At 43.9% G+C, this 23,560-nt stretch overlaps 1 protein-coding gene across 1 annotated transcript in view; it reads right to left on the bottom strand.

Moving 5' to 3' along the window:
• Positions 1-4,138: 4,138 nt before the first annotated feature.
• LOC126298092 (protein enabled homolog) overlaps positions 4,139-23,560 on the bottom strand; it is a 121,943-nt gene continuing 102,521 nt past the window's right edge. The window contains exon 3 of the mRNA XM_049989408.1: positions 4,139-4,484. Coding sequence (XP_049845365.1) covers positions 4,139-4,484 — 346 coding nt within the window. The remainder of the gene's footprint in view (positions 4,485-23,560) is intronic.

Raw genomic sequence — 23,560 nt, 5'->3', positions numbered from 1 at the left:
CTCCAAGCGATAATAGAAAGCACTGATTCTCAAATCCTTAGAGGCACTGAAAGCTCGCTAAATTCGCATATAAGCTCAGCCGAAATTTTTGCGAAGAACTTAACGGTGTGCCGACCACGGTGGCCAAGCCGTTCTACTCGTCTCAATCCGGAACTGCGAGACTGCCACGGTCTCAGGTTCGAATCCTGTCTCTGGCAAGGGTGTGTGTGATGTCCTTAGGTTGGTTAGGTTTAAGTAGTTCTAAGTTCTAGGGCACTGATGACCTCTATTATAAGTCGCGTAGTGCTCAGAGCCATTTTTGAACTTAATGGTGTTGCTGTCAGAAGTAGTTTAACTGGTCGCGAAATTGAAGTAGATGCTTCCTGTGAGTTAGTATGGGCAGAGGTCATTGTTGGCAACCGGAATAAAATAATAAATGGATCCTTTTACTGACCTCCCAGTTCAGATGATACACTTGCTGAAAAGTTCAAAGAAAACTTGAGTTTGATTTCAAACACGTACTCGACTCATACGATAGTAATTGGTGGCGACTTTAATTTTCCCTTGATATGTTGGCAAAAATACATGTTTCATTCCGGAAGTAGGCATAAAATATGATCCGAAATTTTTTTAAACGCATTCTCTGAAAATTATTTCGCGTAGTTAGTTCATGAGCCCACGCGAAAAGTAAACGGTTGTGAAAACACACAAATAATCCTAGGTTAATAACGAGCATCAGAACCGATATAGGGATTAGTGAATACTGGGTTGTCGTAGTGAGATTGAATAATGTAATCCCCAAATCCTCGAAAAATGAGCGAAAAATACCTATTCAAGAAAGCAGATAAAATTTATGTTGTCACCTTCCTGAGAGAGAATCTCCACGCATTCCAAATTAATAATATAATTGTTGTGCAGATGTGGCTTAAATTCAAAGAAATAGTATCGGCAGCAATTGAGAGATTTATACCACATAAAGAAACAAACTACGGAGCTGATTATCCTTGGTACACAAAACGGGTTAGAACACTGTTGCAGAAACAACGAAACAAACATGCCAAATTTAAACAGTCGCAAAATCTCCAACATTGGCGATCCTTTACAGGAGCTCGAAATTTAACGCGGAGTTGAATGCGAGAGGCCTATAACAGTTTCCACAACGAAACTTTGTCTCGAAACCTTGCAGAAAATCCAAAAAGATTCTGGTCGTATGTGAAGTTCGTTAGCGGCAAGAAACAATCAGTGCCTTCTCTTCGCGATAACAATGGCGTTACTATCTTAGACAGTGCTGCCAAAGCAGAGTTACTAAACACAGCGTTCCGAAATGCTTTCACAAATGAAGACAAAGTAAATATCCCAGAATTATAATTGAGAACAGGTGCTAACTTGAGTAACGTAGAAGTAAATATACTCGAAGTAGCGAAGCAACTCAAATCACTTAATAAAAGCAAGTGTTCTGGTCCAGACTGTATACCAATTAGATTCCTTTACGAGTATGCTGATGTGTTAGCTCCATACTTAACAGTCATATTCAACCGTTCGCTCCACGAAAAGTCTGTACCCAAAATTTGTTAGTTGCACAGGTCACACCAATATTCAAGAAAGGTAGGAGTAATTCACTAAATTACAGGCCCATATCGTTAACGTCGACATGCAGAACATATATTGCGTTCGAAAATTATGAACTACCTCGAAGCAAACTTTCTATTGATACACAGTCAACAAGGGTTGTGAAAACATCGTTCCTGTGAAACACAACTAGCTCTTTATTCACACGAAGTGCTGAGTGCTATTGACAAGGGATTTCAGATCGATTCCGTATTCCTGGATTTCCGGAAGGCTTTTGACACTGTACCACACAAGCTGCTCGTAGTGAATTTGAGTGCTTATGGAATATCGTCTCAGTTATGTGACTGGATTTGTGATTTCCTGTCAGAGAGGTTACAGTTCGTAGTAACGGTCGGAAAGTCATCGAGTAATACGAAAATGATTTCAGGCGTTCCCCAAGTTAGTGTTATAGGCCCTGTGCTGTTCCTTATCTATATAAGCGATTTGGGAGACAAACTGAGCAGCCGTCTTCGGTTGTTTGCAGATGACACTGTCGTTTATCGACTAAAAAAGTCATCAGATGATCAAAACAAATTGCAAAACGATTTAGAAATAATATATGAATGGTACGAAAAATTCTTTGAACTTCGGTTAGACGATAAATCAGTCTAATCTAAAAGCAGTATTTTCAACTAAATACCTAGGTATTACAATTACTAACAACCTAAATTGGAAAGGCACATAGAAAATTTTGTGGAGAAGGCTAAACAAAAGCTGCATTTTATTGGCAGGACAGTTAGAAAATGTAATAAACCTACTAAGGAGGACACTATGCCACAAGAGGATACTCCCTTCTCTGTCCTATTTTAGAATTCTGCTGCACAGTGTGGAATCCTTACCACATAGGAATGACGGAGTTGAAAGAAAAGCAGCACGTTTTGTGTTATCACGAAATATGGGGAGAGTGTCACAGAAATGATACAGGATTTGGGCTGGTAATCATTAAATGAAAGGCGTGTTTCGTTGCGACGGAATCTTCTCACGAAATTCCAATCACCAACTTTCTCCTGTGAATGCGAAGATATTTTGTTGACACCGACCTACATATGGAGGAACGATCACCACGATAAAATAAAGGAAATCAGAGCTCGTACGGGAAGATATAGGTGTTTATTCTTTCCGCGCGCTATAAGACATTGGAATAATAGAGAATTGTGAAGGTGGTTCGATGAACCCTCTGCCAGGAACTTAAACGCGATTTGCAGAGTATCTATGTAGATGTAGATGTACATGTGGTGGTCTGAGTTGAGGTGGTAGACTGTTGTCAGGATTATATATGGCTGCTCATAAATACTTCACTATTAGTCATACATTTTACTGAAGATCAAACTAGAACATTCTGTGGTGCAACGTGTGCTGAAGACAGCGAGTGTTAAGGAACCAATGCAACAGGTGGCCATGGTCTCAAGCGACTGCCTTCTATGGCGGAGGGCTGTTTGCACCTGGTAGTTGGCCTGATGGTGGCCCGCCGGCTGCAAGATGCTAAGTCACAGCACTGATCTTAAAACCAGAAGCAGGGGCCCACAGTTAGTGGAGGCCAAATCCCATGGTGGCTGCTTGAAGCCTCATGTCGACTCATGGAGTGGCAACACCTCTCTTATCAAATAGTAGTTACCAGACTGACACCTTTGACTGCAAATAATTGTAATTTTTGTTGAGACAGAGCGTTCTTGCTTTGCAAATCACTGCTTGCAACCATGTAGACCATAAGAGGTCTGTTGATTGGATGTGTGGTAACTGGCCTACAAACGCCTTCCTGCTGTGTCGTCGTTTTGGCAATGCCAGCCCCTTTCCTGGAGTATAATGTGGGAATCTGCCAGTGGCATAGCTGCATCTGACGTAATGTTGTTTGGTTGGCTCTGAGCTGGCCCACTAACAAAGTCTTTTGCAACAGCCATGGCAATATCGCTTTTGTATCCCACCTGGAAGGCCGTGTGTCGACCTGTTCTTGTAAATTGAAAGATTGCCTGAATGAAGGAAAAGATTAGGAGCAGGAAAAGGTGAAAATCTCTCTGTACTGCTCTTGGAAATGGTTTTAGTATATAACAATATTTACTTAATGCATAATTTTGCACTGTGAAGCCTTAGACCCATAGTAAGTAGTACATAGTCTCAATAGCAAGCGAAGTCTCCCGGTCATCTGCTCTTGATCAAGATGGGCAGAATCTGTCATGGAGATTGTAGACCTCCACAGCACCGGCTAGAGGGCGCTATCATCGGTGTAGTACCAACTTATGAACTTTCATCAAAGCCGTGGCATTGTACCTATCGATACCACATCCCTCCACCCTGAAATGATGCACTGTCATTGAGTAGGGGTTCCGGCGACAGGTGGAGCACCCAGGGGGGCGCAGCTGAGGGGGCAGACAGCGGAACTGACAAGTCGTGCTGCCCACACGCGACCCCAAATTACTCGTGAGGAGGCGAGGAAAACGCCCGTGGAAAAAATGCCCAGGCCGCGCACCGCCACTGCGTATGCTCGGATGAGGAGGCGGAGCAACGATCTCCGTGGGTGATGGGAGCAGCGGCGTGACAGCAGCCTCAACGTCCATTAGTACCGGCTCTGTGGAGGAACATGTCGGCGGCGGCGACGGCGGCTGGAGATGGTGCAGTGGTGGCGGCGGGAGGCGCCCACCCCATGCAGGTGACCGGACCGGTAGCAGCCGGCGCGCTCGCGGCGGGGCGTGAGCGGTGGAGGGGCTGTCGGTGGAGATGTGGGCTCAGGCGGTGGAACCCGTGAAGCCTCCAATTCTGCTGCAAAACAACCAGCGGCAGAAAACCGAGGACGGCAGAAATGGATCTGGTTCCGAAGTCGCTTGTCAGTGCCGGAGGGACCAGAAATAACAAATAAGGCGCGGCCAAGCTGGCAAAGTATGTGTCCCTGCTCCCAGCACTGCCTGCCAGAGAAAACGCAACAGAAAACTAAATCATGCCGCGACAAGGCAGAACGAGGCGAAGCAGCGGGAACACGTGGCGGCAGGTGCAATAGCTGCAGGATCGACCGCTGGTTGGGCCATGTAGCAGTTCCGCTGGGGAACGGGTGCCGAACGGCTGTGAGCAATATGTAGCAAGGAAAGTCCAAAGCACGTGCACGCGAGAGTGCGTGGCGCGCAACTTGCTCATCTGCGACTTAAAATACGCACAAAGCCTTCAGCCCCGCCGTTCACCTGGCAGTGGAATGAGGCTGAGGTCAGATGATGAAAGCCATTAGCAGCACAGAACGATTCAAACTCCGAGGACATGGACTGGGGGCCTTTGTCGGAGACAATAACTTCAGGAAAGCCCTCAATGCAGAAAATAGACGTCCATGACTGAATATTACTGGCAGATGTAGTAGAAGACATAGGTACAACAAAAGGAAAGTATCTGTACGCATCAATGACTATTAACCAGCGGGTGTCCCAGAAAGGTCCGGAAAAATCAATATGAACGCGCTGCCTAGGCGCAGTAGGAGTCGGCCACGCAAAGAAGCGCTGGCGGCGATCAGATTGATGCTCCACGCAAGAGCGACATTTAGCAAGCAAATTCTCAATATGTTTATCACCGCCAACCCAAGTGCAGTGACGATGCGCAAATTGCTTCATCCGCACTATACCCCAATGACCAGCGTGCAGCAAGCAGAGATTTTCCGACTGGAACGAATGAAGTGCAACCACAAAAGCCTGATCATTGTCAGTTCGTAACAAGATAACACCGTGGTGTACAAGCAAGTTGTGACGTTGCGCAAAGTAACGTCGGACAAGCGGATCACGAATCTGCGTAGCAGATGGAGGCCATTGAGTACGAATATACTGAGAAAGAATCTGCGAAGAAGCATCGGCGGCTGTCGCGGAATCAGTGCGACGAAAATCCACCGGAAAACCATCAGCTCATTCCTTATCTTGTGAATCAATAAACATGCAGGACAGTTCGGAAGAATGAGACACTTCGTCAGAAGCGATAGGCAGACGAGACTAAGCATCAGCACTGCCATGCTGGCCCGTGGGCTGAAACAAGATTTCGTAATTGTAGTTTGACAAAAACAAAGACCAACTTCGCAACTTTTGTGCAGTACGGGCCTGAACTGGCTTTGACGGGTGGAACAACGACATCCAAGGCTTATGGTCGGTGAGCAAATAAAACTTGCGACCGTACAAAAAATTGTGAAACTTTGTCACACCATATACCGTACAATAGCTAAAGCTTCTTTTTCGATTTGATAATAGTTTTTCTGGGCAGAATTGAGCAACTTAGACACAAAAGCTGTAGGCAGATCGACAGACTTAACGCGGTGTGAGAGAACCCCTCCGATAACCGTGAGAAGATGCTTCGATAGCCAAAAATACCTATTTGCAGGGATCGAGAGGAATCAAACAGCGATCACTCAACAAAGCAGATTTGAGCTTGTGGAAAGCAGCCTCACATTCTGAACACCAAACAAAATGAACGTTCTTACGCCGAAGGCGATGCAAAAGCGCTGCAATCTGCGCTGCATTTGGTATAAACCGAATGCAATATGAAATTTTGCCCAACACAGACTGAAGTTCTTTCAGGTTCCACGGTGCCTCCAAAACTCTAATTGCACTAAGATGTGAGGGCGAGGGTTGGATACACTGCTCGTTAATCGTATGTCCCAAATACTGAATCGCAGTTTGAAAAAATTTGCACTTGCCTCTGTTACACTTTGGTCCTGCCGGCAAAAGTACAATAAGACACGCAAATTCTGCAAATGTTCGTCAGCGGTGCGACCTTATACCACTATATCGTCCAGATAATTTGAGCAACCAGGGACAGAGGCACACAACTGCTGCAAATAAGACTTAAAAATAGCACGAGCCGAAGCACAACCGAACGGAAGGCGGCGAAACTTGAACAATCCAAGGTGGGTGTTGATCACAAAATAGCACTGCGACTGTTCGTCGAGTGGAATCTGAAAGTATGCCTCCCGCAAGTCAATCTTTGAAAAGAATTTTCCCGCACCAAGCTTATCAAAAATGTCTTCACGGCGCAGTGAGGGAAATGTAGCTACCACTGTCGGGGTTTTACTGTAGACTTAAAGTCAGCACAGATACGGAGAAAGCCGTTTTTATTCTTCACACACACTATAGGCGAAGCTCATGGCGAAGCAGAAACAGGTTCAATGACACCAATGTCTCGCAAATGCTTAAGTTCAGAGGCTACGGCGTCGCGCAATGCATGGGGTACCGTGCGTACACCCCGAAAAATAGGCATGCCTTTAACTACAACATGCGTTGCAAAGTGTGTGGCACAACCAAGGCCATCAGAAAAGAGATCACCAAAATCGTCGCTTAGTGTGGCAACACTGTCTGCATGGTCAATAGCGTTGATGCAAAGTACATTGTCCTGAATAGCGAGGCCAAAAGTTCAAATGGGTCCATGCCAAAAATATTCGTAGCATGACTAGAGCAGAGGACATGGAAAGACACTGTGCGCGTCGTGGCACCATATGTGGCTAGCAAACTACACACGCCAAGCACTGAGATTCCCTGTGCAGCAAGTGTAGTCAGGGTGGAATGTGAACCATGAAGTGGGAGTGAATAAGCAAGTCATACGTCGATTTGTTCAGTAAAGAAACTGACACACCAAGCCGCGCAGGATTAGCCGAGTGGTCTCAGGCACTGTATTGATGGACTGTGCGGCTGGTCAAGGCGGAGGTTCGTGTCCTCCCTCGGGCATGTGTGTGTGTGTGTGTGTGTGTGTGTGTGTGTGTGTGTGTGTCCTTACGTTAATTAAGGTCAAGTAGTGTGTAAGCTTAGGGACTGATGACCTTATCGCCCGCATCTTGTGGTCGTGCGGTAGCGTGCTCGCTTCCCGCACCCGGGTTCCCACGTTCGATTCCCGGCGTGGTCAGGGATTTTCTCTGCCTCGTGATGGCTGGGTGTTGTGTGTTGTCCTTAGGTTAGCTAGGTTTAAGAGTTCCAAGTTCTAGGGGACTGATGACCATAGATGTTAAGTCCCGTAGTGCTCACAGCCATTTGAACCATTTTGATGACCTTATCAGGTAAGTCCCATAAGATTTCACACACATTTGAATATATTTTTGGCACACCAGTGTCCAGCTGCATGTGAACAGCACATCAACAAATGAGCAAAGTCACAAAAAGTTACCTCGCATCCCGCAGAATGCCAGAGGAAGTGTCTCGCAAAATTTGATTCCCACGACGTGCTGTCGAAGCACTTAAAGCAGAAGGCTTTGAATAAATGGCATTAACATACATAGACTGATGTGAATCATGATCATGGCGGTTGCTGCGACGCCCACATGAGTCACGAGGACGGGAGACAAGTTGTGCATTAGAGTTTATCTTACTACACACAGCTTGCGCATGTCCTTTCTTATTACAAAAATATCAGTGCTTGACGGGATGGGAAAATGTCCCGTGGGTGGGCACGAAAGGAGTTTGGATGTAATTTCAGTTTCTTAGTGGGTGCCTGGTGTGAAATTTGTTTACTTGCGATCGAGCGGCGCGGCGTGGCTGGCCGTGCTGGCGGGTGGGAGGACACGTGTTGTGCCGCGCTAACAGTCACACACCCGGGGTCACCTCGAACGCGGAAGTAGCCATGTATAATGTATCTTGTGTGTCTAGCAAGTCTACTAGTTTCTGCAAAGACGGGTTTTTAAATCTGAGGATTTGTTTGCGGATGCGGTGATCCGCCACATTGTACGCAATAGCGTGTCTAAACATTACATCGGCATATGAGTGTCCACACGAGTAATTAACGTCACAATCAGAAATTAGTGCCTAAAGGCCTGCTAACCAAGCTTTATTTGACTGAGTAGAGCGACAACTGAGACGAAAGAATTTGTTGCGTGCAGCTACCACATTTACACTATCACGAAAGTTGGAGTTCAAAGCATCAACCTCTTCATTGTAAGTTTTAGTTTCTGGGCAGGTGGTGGGAAACAATTTCACGAGCACACGGTACAACACAACATCCGAATTGGAAATGAAAAAAGCAAACCGTGGGTCAAATGGCTCTGAGCACTATGGGACGTAACTTACTTCTGAGGTCATCAGTCCTCTAGAACGTAGAACTACTTAAAACTAACTAAAGTAAGGACATCACACACATCCATGCTCGAGGTAGGATTCTAACTTGATGTATTATGTCCTGCTTTCAACCTCAGGACTGAAGGCAAGAAATGGCGGCGCCGTCGGAGACGGCGTCGGTACAGGCGGTGGCGTCGGAGTCACCGAAGTAGCTGCAGTTTGTAGTGTGACCAGTCAACTTATGGCAGCAAGCAGCTGCGTCATTTGCTCACCCTGAAAACCTACAAGATCGGACAGTGAAGAGTGATCCTGTGACGAAGCCATGGTTTACACCAATGAAAGTCTTAATAGCGAATGGTTGGAACACAAAAAGACAGTCACTAAGCCTCACGGGCATATCACAAAAAAGCTAAAGTTGTACCGAGCAAAAAAAGAAATGCCAAGTTTTGGATCTCGCCTGGAAGGCGGCGCGTGGTTATGCTCTTGCAAACTGAAAGGTTGGCCGAGTAAGTAGGAGCAGGAAAAGGTGAAAACCTCTCGGTACTGCTCTTAGAAATGGTTTTACTATATCACATTATTAACTGAATACATAACTTTGCACTGAGGTGGGAAGCCTTAGACCCGTCGCATGTAGTACATAGTCTCAATAGCAAGCGATGTGTCCTGGCCGTCTGGTCTTGATCAAAATGGGAAGAATCTGTCGCGTAGCTCGTACACCTCCACAGCACCGGCTAGAGGATGTGTTTGTCGTAGTGCCAACTTAAGAACTTTTACCCACACCGTAGCTATCCATACCACAATCACCATTTTACTCAGTAGCGCCGAAAATTAGTGGTGGCGCTGCAGATCGAATAACTGATATGAATATACTGAGTCGAACTGGGGAGTACAAGAAACTTATGGTACGACGTCCTTTCATAGGGCATATCCTGAGGCACCAAGGAATTGTCAATTTGGTAATGGAGAGAAGTGTGTATATGTGGGTGTTGGTGAGGGGGGGCTGTTAAAATTGTAGAGGGAGACAAAGTCTTGAATACACGTAGCAGGTTCAAACTGATGTACATTGCATAAGCTGTGGAGCGCTGAAGAGGCTTGCACAGAGTAGACTAGCTTGGGCAGCTGCATCAAACCAGTCTTCAGACTGTACACCACAACGACAACACTGGGGAAGGGGGCGGGAGGGAGAAGTAGGCCTCTGGTCCACAATACTGCAAGTTCCTTACGGCGAAAATTCGTGAGGAAAGTAGGTCTCGTGTGATTCAGCACCCTCGGCTGTTGCCATGGCAAAAGACGTTTCTGTATTGCTCTAAATTAACGGCGCTGCTGATTCTCTTATGAGAAAAGCTATTTATATCACACTGCTGGCCGATGCAACGAATTGATGTAGCGGTTCTTGTACTCTTTTGTTGTTATAAACAGTAATGTATCTCGTATGACGTTAAACTGTAACCACCGTGGAGTTACCACTGTATAGGCAACAATAGCAGCAATCTCTCTGGAAGGAGGATGAGCGAGTGGAAGTGATGAGCTGTAACTGTTACCTTGCCTGCTTGCGAAGGTGTAAGGAAGATAAAGAACGTAAAGAAAATAGTCATGATCACATATCACTTACCAGCAGGTAGTCATCTCAGTAATGTCAATTGAAATTAACCGAGCAGTTCTTGTTGATTGCTGTTGTGATTTCTTATTACTCCAGATTGGTGTTCGAGAGAATGTAAAGTTACAGATGTGGCTCCAATGTAATTTTAATAAGGCAAGTGCATATCGTGGCCGGTCAATGGCATTATGTTGTGTAGTTAATTGAGTATCAGACTTTCTTTCTGAAAGACTGCAGCTTCATTGGGGCACCATGACAGATCTGTATTTCGATCACACCAATGGCAGACTGGCTCCACATCAGCAGTTTTGCACTTCTTTCACGAATAGCTGTACACAAAGCTGATAAGCACATTAATACAAAGAGATACATTTAGTTTTTTAAATTAATACTTCTGAAAGGTATTAATTTAAATACTTCTGAAATTAATACTTCTGAAAGGTATTAATTTAAATAGACTTAAATATATTCATGGTTCTTTAGAGCTAACAAGATAGATGCTTACATAGCGGAAGGTGAAGAACCAAGGACGATACAAAACAGGAAGACATCTCGTAGCTAATCGCAGAAAAGGTTCTTTATTATCTTAGAAAGCATTACATCTACTTATGAACATCGTGGACTCTCTGCTACCCACAAATTTCATAAATATAAAAAAAAGAAAAATTTTCTATATGACTTATATTTGCCTACGATACATTTGATTTCGACACTGGACACTGCAAAAGTAGTCATTCAAATCGTAAGTACAACAATACTACAAGATTGGTGCATACAAGAAAAAACAATACACAATTTGACACGTTTTATATAAACAGTTTGACAAATCATTTTCATTTGCAAGGGAGTGATTTGTACAAGATACACTAACTTAAAATTTGAGAGGTATCAGTGTTCTGAGGATAAGAGGGTAAGTCAGTTCAGTGACGTGTCTGCCCATGGGAAATGATGTAGCCACTGCGGGAGTGACATCGCAGCTGGTTTGTATGATGTCAATCGGTCGGTGACAACTGGCTGAGAGCGTGCGCTGGTTGTGCAGTTTGCAGCAGAGGTGGGCATCGAGGAGTGTCCAGGAGCGCTGACATGTAAGCCGTGCGTGCCTTGCCTCGCACTGCAGTTTCAACCGGGGCTGCCGCATCGAGGTCCGACGGGCCGCACTGTGTGCACAGAGGCCCGGCCCACGAGCTGTGGCCGCCCTGGAATGCAGCAGTCTCGGGCCGAGCGAGTCCCTGACGTCACCCCAAGGGCCGAGCAGTGCTGTTGCGAAAGCACCTGTGTGCCAACGGGCCGCGGCCTCAATGCTGCACACTGAGCGAGGCCGTGACTTCACTGCACCAGTGCTGTGTGCAGCCACAGTCGTACTGTGAGCGGTGAGTAGAGCAGTGTTTAGTGAGGTGGTGGGATTTCTTAATTTTTGTCGTAACGCACAAAATGAGTGAGGTAACTAATTATGGTTTGCAGAAGAAGGTGCACATGTCTATAAAATGGGAAGTGAAAGAAAAACTAATCAGTGGTTAGCAGAGAACGACAAAGCCTGAAGCACCTCTTAAATGTTCAGTTTGGACCTTGTTAAAGCCCGTTGCGGATGGCGTTAGGAAAAACGTTCCCTTTGTTTGCTGTTCGCTATGCAGTGAAATTTACTCTCATGCTGAAGGGTCAAATGGCTCTTCGACATTTCTCGCCATCCATGCGTGTCTAATAAACAAAGGTCTTGTGTGGACGAGAAACGACTTCCTAAACCTGCTCAGGAGATAACTGTCGATAAATGCATGGCTCTGTGTGAACAAGACGTAAGGTCGTATGGAACTATGACAGATGAAGGTCTTATGGATCTTGTTCAGACGTTGTGGACATTACAAAGACCATTGTACCTCACCACACAACTGTGTCATGATACATGCCAGAAAGTGCTAAAAGCCTACGACATATAATTATGCTAGAGGTAACTGCTCATATAACAGAAGGAGAATATTTAGCAACTACAGACATCTGGGCATCCAGCTCCAGAAAAAACAATTATCTGACATGTTTCATTGACTGGACTCTCAAATCTCGCAGTTTGTTAACAACTCAGATTCCAGATGAACCAAAATCGGGCGGTAACTTTCTAAGAGAATTGTTTAGACGATTTATGTCTCTTGGTATCGACCACTCTACATTGAAAGACATGCAGCACAATGTCATTGCACAGCGAGTTATATTCACGACTGAATCGTTCCTGCCGTGTTCTAAATACGGGACTACAAAATAATTTTAATGCGGAGTATATATGCGTCAATTATCCATACGTTCATGGTCTTTGCCGGCCGGTGAGGCCGAGCGGTTCTAGGCGCTACAGTCAGGAACTACTCGACTGCTATGGTCGCAGGTTCGAATCATGCCTCGGGCATGGGTGTATGTGATGTCCTTAGATATAAGTTAGGTTTGAGTAGTTCTAAGTTCCAGGGGACGTTAAGCCCCATAGTGCTCAGAGCCATTTCTTTTCATGGGTTTTTGATTGCGGTGAAAGAACGGGTCGCTTACGTAAAGGAAAGTGATCTTCTTAATGCTCTTGATAGGTCACTGAGCCAATCTAACGATAGTCACTGGAATAAGCAGATGACATTGTTAGAATGCCTTTTTGCGAGAATCTCTCTGAGAAGGGAGAAATAGCCCGAAATGAATGAACTGATATCACGCAGATGAAAGAACATTTCACGGTATGTTTGCCATTCTATTACTGTAATTCTTATACGCAATCGTTTATTTTATAGCTTTTAAAATATAAGGACTTTAGTAGCTCTTCAAAGCGGCGACCAAGGAATTAGAACTGGAGAAATCACGTGCACTGCACCTTCTGTTGACATGGACAATGTTAAAGCATTTGAGTCTGGCGCCCCACGACAGAGGAGTTTCTGAAGTTGGACTTTTACATAAACGCGTCAAATTGTACTTAGATGTAAAGCTATTTGTCCAGAAATACTGTGACGTACCAGCTCTCCTCTGGCCACAATTCGTCGTTTAAAAATGATATCTAAAGATAAGAGGCGTAAAGTCATGAAAAGGATACAATCTCACAATAACTCTAACGACATTTCCCAATACTGCATCTCCAATTGTCTTTTCTGTAGCTTCTCACTTGTAGGTTCGAACGGAACTGGCTTACCTTTCGATCCAGAAATAGTTCTCTCAATGTACTCTGCTCTTCCGGAAGTTAAAAAAAATAACATTTAATGTTCGGAAATAGGAGAGACGCTCATTCCTACATGTTTCTCCAGTAATCGTAACACCTGAATCCTTCGGAATCCATGTTGTCTTAAACGAAAGTTTGAATTTTTGCCGTATATGCACTGAAAAATGAATTTTGCAGTCCTTAAATTCTGCTACCCCATATGATGGATTTCTAGTTGTGCAATTAGAAGAAGGGATTGAGACATCCAGGTAGCCTACACCCGATGTCATTCAACATCTACACCGAACAAGCAGTAAAGCATACAAGGATAAATTTGTATACAGAATATCAAAAATGGTTCAAATGGCTCTGAGCACTATGGGACTTCTGAAGTCATCAGTGCCCTAGAACTTAGACCTACTTAAACCTAACTAACCTAAGGACATCACAAACATCCATGCCCGATGCAGGATTCGAACCTGCGACCGTAGCGGTCTCGCGGTTCCAGACTGTAGCGTCTAGAACCGTACGGCCACTCCGGCAGGCTAATTAAATATCAGGGGAAAGCAATAAACGTTTTGAAGTTTACTGGTGACACTGCAATTCTGTCAGATACAGCAAAGGACTTGGAATAGCAGTTAAAAAAGTTGAATGGAGTAGATAGCAAAGGGATTATAAGATAACCCTCAACGGAACTAAATGAATAGTAATGGAACTCATTCAAAATAAACCTAGTAGTACCAACGGATTTTCCATAATGTGTACTACAAAAAGGGGTCGTAATATATGACCAACACAAAGATATACGGATTTCGTTAATTTTCATTGTCTTTTATCAACAGCATACTTTTTAAAGATATATTTATGCGTAAGAAGGGTCCTAAACCAGAAAATATGAATATGACACCTGTTCTGAAAATTCATATCCACTGCCAAGGCCTCAATCATTGCGTTAAGATTTAGTGAAAAATGTAAAACAATTACTGAATCTGGTAGAAGAAATCATTTATAAATCACAAATATAACTTTTCAAAATTTTAAAATACAATGTACATGACTAATTAGAGTATTCTGAAAAATAACTGATGATGGCCGAAGTAGAGAGGATATAATATGAAGACTGACTATAGCAAGAAAAGCATTAACGAAGAAGAGGAATTTGCTAACATCGAATATAAAGTTAAGTGTTAGCGATTATTCCTAAAGGTATTTGTATGGTTTCCAAGATGGTGCTACAGGCGGATGTAAAAATGAATGTGCGCAATGGAAAATACTGAACGCAAAAATAAATATTTGGCCCTGTCTGACTACCCCCTGAAGCAGATCTTAGGATCTCTTAACAGCGATATTATTTTCTCTTTCTTGCTCTTTAACATATAAATTACAACATAAAAATAAATGAATGATTAAGGGAACTAGTAACTACTAAACATTAATGTCCTTTCCTGGCGATACATTTATTGTAGATTAAAATTTCTTTATACATTACAAATGTTTATATGTCGATGTGCAATGGACATGTTGTTGTTGTGGTCTTCAGTCCTGAGACTGGTTTGATGCAGCTCTCCATGCTACCCTATCCTGTGCGAGCTTCTTCATCTCCCAGTACTTACTGCAACCCATATCCTTCTGAATCTGCTTAATGTATTCATCTCTTGGTCTCCCTCAACGATATTTACCCTCCACGCTGCCCTCCAATGCAAAATATGTGGTCCCTTGATGATTCAGAACATGTCCTACTAACCGGTATCTTCATCATTAGTTATGTGAGCTACCCATCTAATCTTCAGCATTCTTCTATAGCACCACATTTCGAAAGCTTCTATTCTCATCTTGTCCAAACTATTTATCGTCCATATTTCACTTCCATACATGGCTACACTCCGTACAGATACTTTCAGAAACGACTTCCTGACACTTAAATCTATACTCGATAATAACAAATTTCTCTTCTACAGAAACGCTTTCCTTGCCATTGCCAGTCTACATTTTATATCTTCTCTACTTCGACCATCATCAGTTATTTTGCTCCCCAACTAGAAAAACCCATTTATTACTTTAAGCCTCTCATTTCCTAATCTAATTCCTTCAGCATCACCCGACTTAATTCGACCACATACCATTTTCCTCGTTTTGCTTTTGTTGATGTTCATCTTATATCCTCCTTTCAAGACAGTGTCCATTCCGTTCAACTGCTCTTCCAAGTCCTTTGCTGTCTCTGATAGAATTACAATGTCATCGGCGAACCTCAGTGTTTTTATTTCTTCTCCATGGATTTTAATACCTACTCCGAATTTTTCTTTTGTTTCCTTTACTGCTTGCTCAATATACAGATTGAATAACATTGGGGATAGGCTACAACCCTGTCTCACTCCCTTCCCTACACTGTTTCCCGTTCATGCCCCTCGATTCTTATAACTGCCATCTGGTTTCTGTACAAATTGTAAATAGCCATTCGCTCCTTATATTTTACCCCTGCCGCCTTCAGAATTTGAAAGAGAATATTTCAGTCAACATTGTCAAAAGCCTTCTCTCAGTCTACAAATGTTAGAAACCTAGGTTTGACTTTCCTTAATCTATTTTCTAAGATAAGTCGTAGGGTCAGTATTGCCTCACGTGTTCCAACATTTCCACGGAATCCAAACTGATCTTCCCCGAGGTCGGCTTCTATCAGTTTTTCCATTCGTCCGTAAGGAATTCACGTTAGTATTTTGCAGCTGTGACTTATTAAACTGATAGTTCGGTAATTTTCACATCTGCCAACACCTGCTTTCTTTGGGATTGGAATTATTATATTCTTCTTGAAGTCTAAGGGTATTTCGCCTGTCTCATACATCTTGCTCACCAGATGGTAGACTTTTGTCAGGACTGGCTCTCCCAAGGCCGTCAGCAGTTCTAATGGAATGTTGTCTTCTCCCGGGGCCTTGTTTCGACTCTGGTCTTTCAGTCTCTGTCAAACTCTTCACGCAGTATAGTATCTCCCATTTCATCTTCATCTACATCCTCTTCCATTTCCATAATATTGTCCTCAAGTACATCGTCCTTGTATAGGCCCTCTATTTACTCCTTCCACCTTTCTGCTTTCCCTTCTTAGAACTGGGTTTCCATCTGAGCTCTTGATATTCATACAAGTGGTTCTCTTTTCTCCAAAGGTCTCTTTAATTTTCCTGTAGGCAGTATCTATCTTACCCCTAGTGAGATAAGCCTCTACGTCCTTACATTTGCCCTCTAGCCATCCCTGCTTAGCCCTTTTGCACTTCCTGTCGATCTCATTTTTGAGACGTTTGTATTCCTTTCTGCCTGCTTCATTTACTGTGTGTTATATTTTCTCCTTTCATCAGTTAAATTCAGTATTTCTTCTGTTACCCAAGGAGTTCCACTAGCCCTCGTCTTTTTACGTACTTGATACTCTGCTGCCTTCACTACTTCATCCCGCAGAGCTACCCATTCTTCTTCTACTGTACTTCGTTACTCCATTCCTGTCAATTGTTCTCTTATGCTCTCCCTGAAACTCTGTACAACCCCTGGATCTTTCAGTTTATCCAGGTTCCATCTTAAATTCCCACCTTTTTGCAGTTTCTTCAGTTTAAATCTATGGTTCATAACCAATAGATTGTTGTCAGAGTCCACATCTGCCCCTGGAAATGTCTGACAGTTTAAAACCTGGTTCCTAAATCTGTGTCTTACAATTATATAATCTAACTTATACCTTCTAGTATCTCCACGATTCTTCCATGTATACAACCTTCTTTCATGATTCTTGAACCAAGTGTTTTCTATAATTAAGTTATGCTCTGTGCAAAACTCTACCAGGCGGTTTCCTCTTTCGTTTCTTAGACCCAATCCATGTTCACCTACTATGTTTCCTTCTCTCCCTTTTCCTACTGATGAATTCCAGTCACCCATGACTATTAAATTTTCGTCTCCCTTTACTACCTGAATAATTTATTTTATCTCATCATACGTTTCTTCAATTTCTTCATCATTTGCAGAGCTAGTTGGCATATGAACTTGTACTACTGTAGTAGGCGTGGGCTTCGTGTCTGTCTTGGCCACAATAATGTGTTCACTATGCTGTTTGTAGTAGCTTACCCGCACTCCTATTTTTTTATTCATTGTTAAACCTACTCCTGCATTACTCCTATTTGATTCTGTGTTTCTATCCCTATATTCACCTGACCAGAAGTCTTGTTCCTCGTGCTACCGAACTTCACAAATTCCCACTATATCTAACTTTAACCTATCCATTTCCCTTTTTAAATTTTCTAATCTACCTACCCGGTTAAGGGATCTGACATTCCGCGCTCCGATCCGTAGAACGCCAGTTTCCTTTTTCCTGATAACGATGTCCTCCTGAGTACTCCCCGCCCGGAGATCCGAATAGGGGACTATTTTACTTCCGGAATATTTTACCCAAGATGACGCCATCATCATTACTTCATACAGTAAAGCTGCATGCCCTCGAGAAAAATTACGGACTTAGTTTCCCCTTGCTTGCAGCCGTTCGCAGTACCAGCACAGCAAGGGCCGTTTTTGTTAATGTTGCAAGGCCAGGTCAGTCAATCATCAAGACTGTTGCCCCTGCAACTACTGGAAAGTCTGCTGCCCCTCTCCAGGAACTACACGTTTGTCTGGCCTCTCAACAGATACCACTCCGATGTGGTTGCACGTATGGTACGGCCATCTGTATCGCTGAGGCACGCAAGCCTCCCCACCAACGGCAAGGTCCATGGTTCATGGGGAAGGGCAATGGACATAAAGACATGCAAATGAATTTCCTGACTAATATTATTGATCAACTGCCCAAATGTTCCTCTTTTTGTGGCTACGCGATCTAATATAAATAACGCGAGATTACTGGCGTCTTCTACGTCCCAAACACTGGGAGACACTACTTTCAAAAAGATCTACAGTAGTGTGCAACCTCAGTGGAAATGAAACTTACGTGAACACAGCTGTTCAGCTTTATAGTATTAATAAGCCGAAGCAATTAGCAATATCATCGTATGTACTTCGTCCCGTGCGTCGGAGTGATGGTTCTCGTAGAAGTATGTGACGGTGGAAGATCTCCAGCCACATAAAAGGCAGAAGGCGGTCCTCCGACTAGTATAATCTAGTACTATCTTCTCCTCTCTGTATTCTACAGACAAGAAACGCGAACTCCTAGAAACAAGGACGGAATTCAGATAACAGCTCAACTTCAGTATTGACAGGAGAAGTGCTCTCAATCACTGACCGCTGCATACTTAACGACGATTCCCTACTCGCAGGCGAAGTCCAGAATCGTGTAAGTCAGAGACACTTTCGGTCACCTAAAGTAACTTCCAAGTGACTTTTGCCCCTATATCATGCAAATTAAGCCTTAGTGATTTTGCCTGCATTTGTTCTTCATGACAAACGAACCTTGCGACAGTGTTTCACTGGTGACAGCTTCCCCCAGCTTGAACATCATCCCCCTGAGTTCCACCGCGCGTCATCGAAAGTCAGTTTCGGCTTGATGCTTGATGAGAAAGTGTAGCCCTGGGGTTGCACATCAGCATTCGACTGCATCACGCATTACACTGCAAGTGTTGTCACTTTCGTCAATCTCCTGATCCACAGGCACAAGCCTTGTCGGCCCGATCATTAACTTTACGAACACATCTCCTTTTCTCCTCTTTCCATCTTCTGAGAAGGCAGTTCCGTCACAGATGGTGCCGAATCTGCGCTCTTCGGAAATACTAAATGCGTCTGTACCATTTCAGTACCCTAAATATTAGCAATACAATCAGCCTTATTGATAGCTTTCTGTGCAACCTCCTAAGTATCTACAACATAATTACTGTAGGCAGTTGCACTCTACAAGACACGAAAATCATCGGCACATGGACCTCCCTCAACATCTGGTCCACGCTGCAGAAATCCGCCACCTCTGCGCCAGGGTATACCTCACTAATTATGCAAACAACAAACGAGGAGAACAAAACAGTACGACGACAAGGACACTTAAGGTAATTCTATCCTAACACTTACTGTAACTTAACTTCTCCATTTGAGCGGTTACTCATGACTACTACTTTACGCGCTTAAACGCAGTGAGCAACATTTATAGCTCAAAATGAAACACATTGCCCACTAAACACGACGGAAACTACCATAAAACTCCGAATTCTCGACAAAACTCATCTTCCCCTCCTAAGAAGCTATGCATGGTTAAGACCTAATACACTTCCAGGCAATGAGCCACACTCATTGATGTTAGGCAAAAATAACCTTCGTGTTTACACACCCTCAGAACACAGACTGAGTTTACTTGACGCATATCACACATGAAAACGGAACTGAAAAGCTGCTAAAGGTGCAATGAGTCGACGTGATACTCGCAGGGGGTAAAATAGAACACTCACGCACTGCATACTGATGCTGTGTGTCGACGAAATTGCAACCCTGAGGTAGTCGAGAGTCATTGTCTCCAGGGAGGGTGGCTGCTAAGGTTCCCCTGTCACTGAAATTCAGACATGACACACACTTCTAACGCTGTTGGATTGTTGTCAGGATGATGATTAATCGCTGCACATACCAACTTCACCATTGGTCATACATTTACTAAAGAAACAAGTAGAACATTCCCGACCGGTGTGGTCGTGCGGTTCCAGGCGCTTCAGTTTGGAACTGCATAACCGCTACGGTCGCAGGTTCGAATCCTTCCTCGGTCATGGATGTGTGTGATGTCCTTAGGTTAGTTAGGTTTAAGTATTTCTAAGTTCTGGGGGACTGATGACCACAGATGTTAAGTACAATAGAGCACAGAGAAATTTGAACCATTTTTGAAACTAGAACATTCTGTTGCACAACGTCCTCTATAGCTTGTGTTAAGGGACTGACGCAACAGGTGGGCATGTTCGCAAACGATTGCCTTCTGTGGCGGAAGGCTGGTTGCACCTGGTAGTTGGTACACAGGCTGGAAGATGCTAAGCCCACAGCAATGACCTTTTAACCAGCAGCAGCATCCCACAGTTAGTGGAGGCCAAATCCCATGGTGGATTCTTGTAGTTTCAGGACGCCTCGTGGAGCGGCCTACACCTCTCCTCTTAAATAGTAGCAACCATACTGAGACACCTTTGACTGAAAATAATGGTAATTTATGTTGGGACAGAGCGTTCATGCTTTACAAATCACAGCTTGTAACCATGTAAGCCATAAGAAGTCTGTTGATTGAATGTGTAGTTCCTGGCCTAACAACGCCTTTCTACTGCGTCCTCGTTATGGCGGCGGCAGCCACTTCCCTGGAGCACAATGTGGGAATCTGTCAGTGGCATTGCTGCATCGGCCGAAATGGTGTTTGATCGGCTCTGAGCTGGTCCACTCTCTAGAGCTTTTGTAACAGCCATGCCAACATCACAAGTTTGTTCAGTAGCGCCGAAAAATACGGCTGGCGCTGCAGATTGAATAACTGATAAGAAGATACTGAGTCGAACTGGGGAAAACAAGAAATTTATGGCACAACTTCGTTTTATAGGGCATATCCTGAGACATCTAGAACTTGTCAGTATGGTAATGGAGAAGTGTGTATATGCGGGTATTGGGGAGGGGTGTGTGTGTGTTAAAATTGTAGAGGGAGACAATGTCTTGAATACAGTTAGCAGGTTCAAACTGATGCACATTGCATTAGCCGTGCAGCGCTGAAGAGGCTTGCTCAGAATAGAATAGCTTGGGCAGCTGCATCAAAACAGTCTTCAGACTGAAGACCACAACAACAACAACATTGGGGAAGGTGGTGGGAGTGTGAGGTAAGCTTCTGGCCCACATTTTGCAAGTTCGTTACTGGGAGCACTCATGAGTAAGGTTGATATCGTGGCATTCAGCGCCCTCGGCTGTAGACATGAGAAAATACCTTTCTATATTGCTCAAAATTAACGGCGCTGCTCATTCTCGTATGAGAAAAGCTATTTATATCACACTGTTGGCCGACGCAACGAACTGATGTAAGTGTTCTTGTATTATGTTGTTGCTGTAAACAGAAGTGTCTCTGGTATGACGTTGAACTGCAACCATACATGGAGTGATCACAGTATAAGTGGTCCCTATCCAACAATAGAAACAACCTCTCTCGAAGGTGGATGAGCGAGTGGAAGTTGTGAGCTGTAACTGTTACCTTGCTGCTTACGAAGGTGGAAGGAAGACAGAGAATGTAATGAAAATAGTCTTGTTCAGCTACCACTTACCAACAGGTAATCAGATCAGTAATGTCAACTGAAATTAAGTCAGCAGTGCTTGTTGATTTCTCGGTTTAATTCCTATTACCCCAGGTTTTTTGTTCGAGAGAAACGGAAACTTACACATGTGGCTCCAATGTAATTTTCATAAGGCAAGTGCATAACACGATCGGTCAAACGCATTGTGCAGTATAGTGAATTGAGTATCGGACTTCGTTTCTTAAAGACTGAAGGTTCGTTTGTGCACCATAAAAGATCTGATAAATTGCTAATCAGTAATTGGATCACACCAATAGAGGACGACCTCCACGTCGGCAGTTTAGCATTTCTTTCACGAATAGCTGTATACAAAGCTGATAAAGACATTAATACAAAGAGATATGTTAAGTTTGTTAAATTAATACATCTGAAAGGTATTAATTTGAATTTACTGAAATACGAGAGGCGTTTGATAATCCCGCGCAAAGTACGAGAGATGCCACCACCGACGCCTATCTAGGTCATGTTTAGTTAGTAGCATCTTTGGAAAGAACGCACACCAAGTTTCAGTCTTATTGGTCTATTTCTTTGTGTTTGGCATTCTTGTGAATCAAGGCAGTCGAGTGAATGTAAAAAAAAAGAAGGACGAAAATAAAGACAAGCTTGATAAACGTTATGGTGACTCTGCGCCTTCGATTAAAACAGTTTATTAATGATTTCAAAATTTTAGGAGTGCCCATATGGGCACAAGTGATGCTGAACGTTCTGGACACCCTGTGTAGGTTACCACTCCAGAAATCATTGATAAAATCCCTGATATGGTAATGGATGACAGGCGGGATAAGATGCGTGAGATTGCTAGTGCTGTAGGCATCTCTAGTGAACGGGTACATAATATTTTGCATGAACATTTGGATATGAGAAACCTATCCGCAAGAGGCGTTCCGCGATTGCTTACGCTTGACCAAATACGGAATTGTGCGAAGTGTTGCAAGGATGGTTTGCAGGTGTTCAGAAGAATCTGCAGGACTTTGAGCCTCGTTTCGTCACTGTGAATGAAACTCCTGATACAAAACGACACTCGAAACAATGGGTTACCAAGGGAGAATGTGCACCAAAAAAGGGGAAAAACACTCCTTCAGCCGGAAAGGTTATAGCGTCTGTCTTTTGGGATTCGCAAGGGATAATCCTCATCGTCTATCTGGAAAACGGTAAAATTATTACAGGTGGATATTATTCATCGTTATTGGACCGTCTTTTTCGATCCTGACAATGCACCATCACACACCTCAGCAGCTGTGGTTGAAAAATTAATGGAAATAGGATTGCAAGTCGCTTCACGTCCCCCACCCCTTCCCTATTCTCCAGGCTTTGCTCTCTCAGACTATTCAGGAGGACGACGATTCAATCCCGCGTCCCTGCATCCTGGTTTAGGTTTTCCGTGATATCCCTAGAGCACTCTGGGCAAATGCCGGGATGGTTCCTTTGAAAGGGCACAGCCGACTTCCTTCCCCATCCTTCCCTAATCCGGTTCAGCCAGGGCAACGGCATGGAGGTCCGACGGGCTGCAAAATGCAGAGTCGTGCGGCCGCACTGGACTACAGCAGTCTCTGGCTGAGCGAGTTAAGTTCTGAGGTCATCAGTCCCCTACAACTTAGAACTACTTAAACCTAACTAACCTAAGAACATCACACACATCCATGCCCGAGGCAGGATTCGAACCTGCGGCCATAGCGGCCGCGCAGTTCCAGACTGTAGCGCCTAGAAACGCTCTACCACCCCGGCCGGTGTGGGGGATCAGTTCCGTCTCTTATTAATTTATTCGGTGTGAACCTCTTGAGTGCTGTTGATACTATTTCTTTGAACTTTAAGCCATATATGGTCTTCACTTACATAGTTTGGAAGGATTGGAGACTATCTCTTAGAAAGACGTCACTTGAATTTTTAGTTGCTTTTACAAATAGATATATTTCGTGTTTAGTTTTGGTGAATTTCTTTGTTACGGAATTGAGCCTCGCTACGACTGTGTGTTAGCTAATCCTTGTACCTGTTGTGATGC

Source organism: Schistocerca gregaria, chromosome X (genome assembly GCF_023897955.1).
Source record: "Schistocerca gregaria isolate iqSchGreg1 chromosome X, iqSchGreg1.2, whole genome shotgun sequence".
In the NCBI taxonomy this organism is placed as follows: domain Eukaryota; kingdom Metazoa; phylum Arthropoda; class Insecta; order Orthoptera; family Acrididae; genus Schistocerca; species Schistocerca gregaria.
Note: the sequence above shows the minus strand (reverse complement) of the source record. Positions and strands in the feature narration are given on the sequence as shown.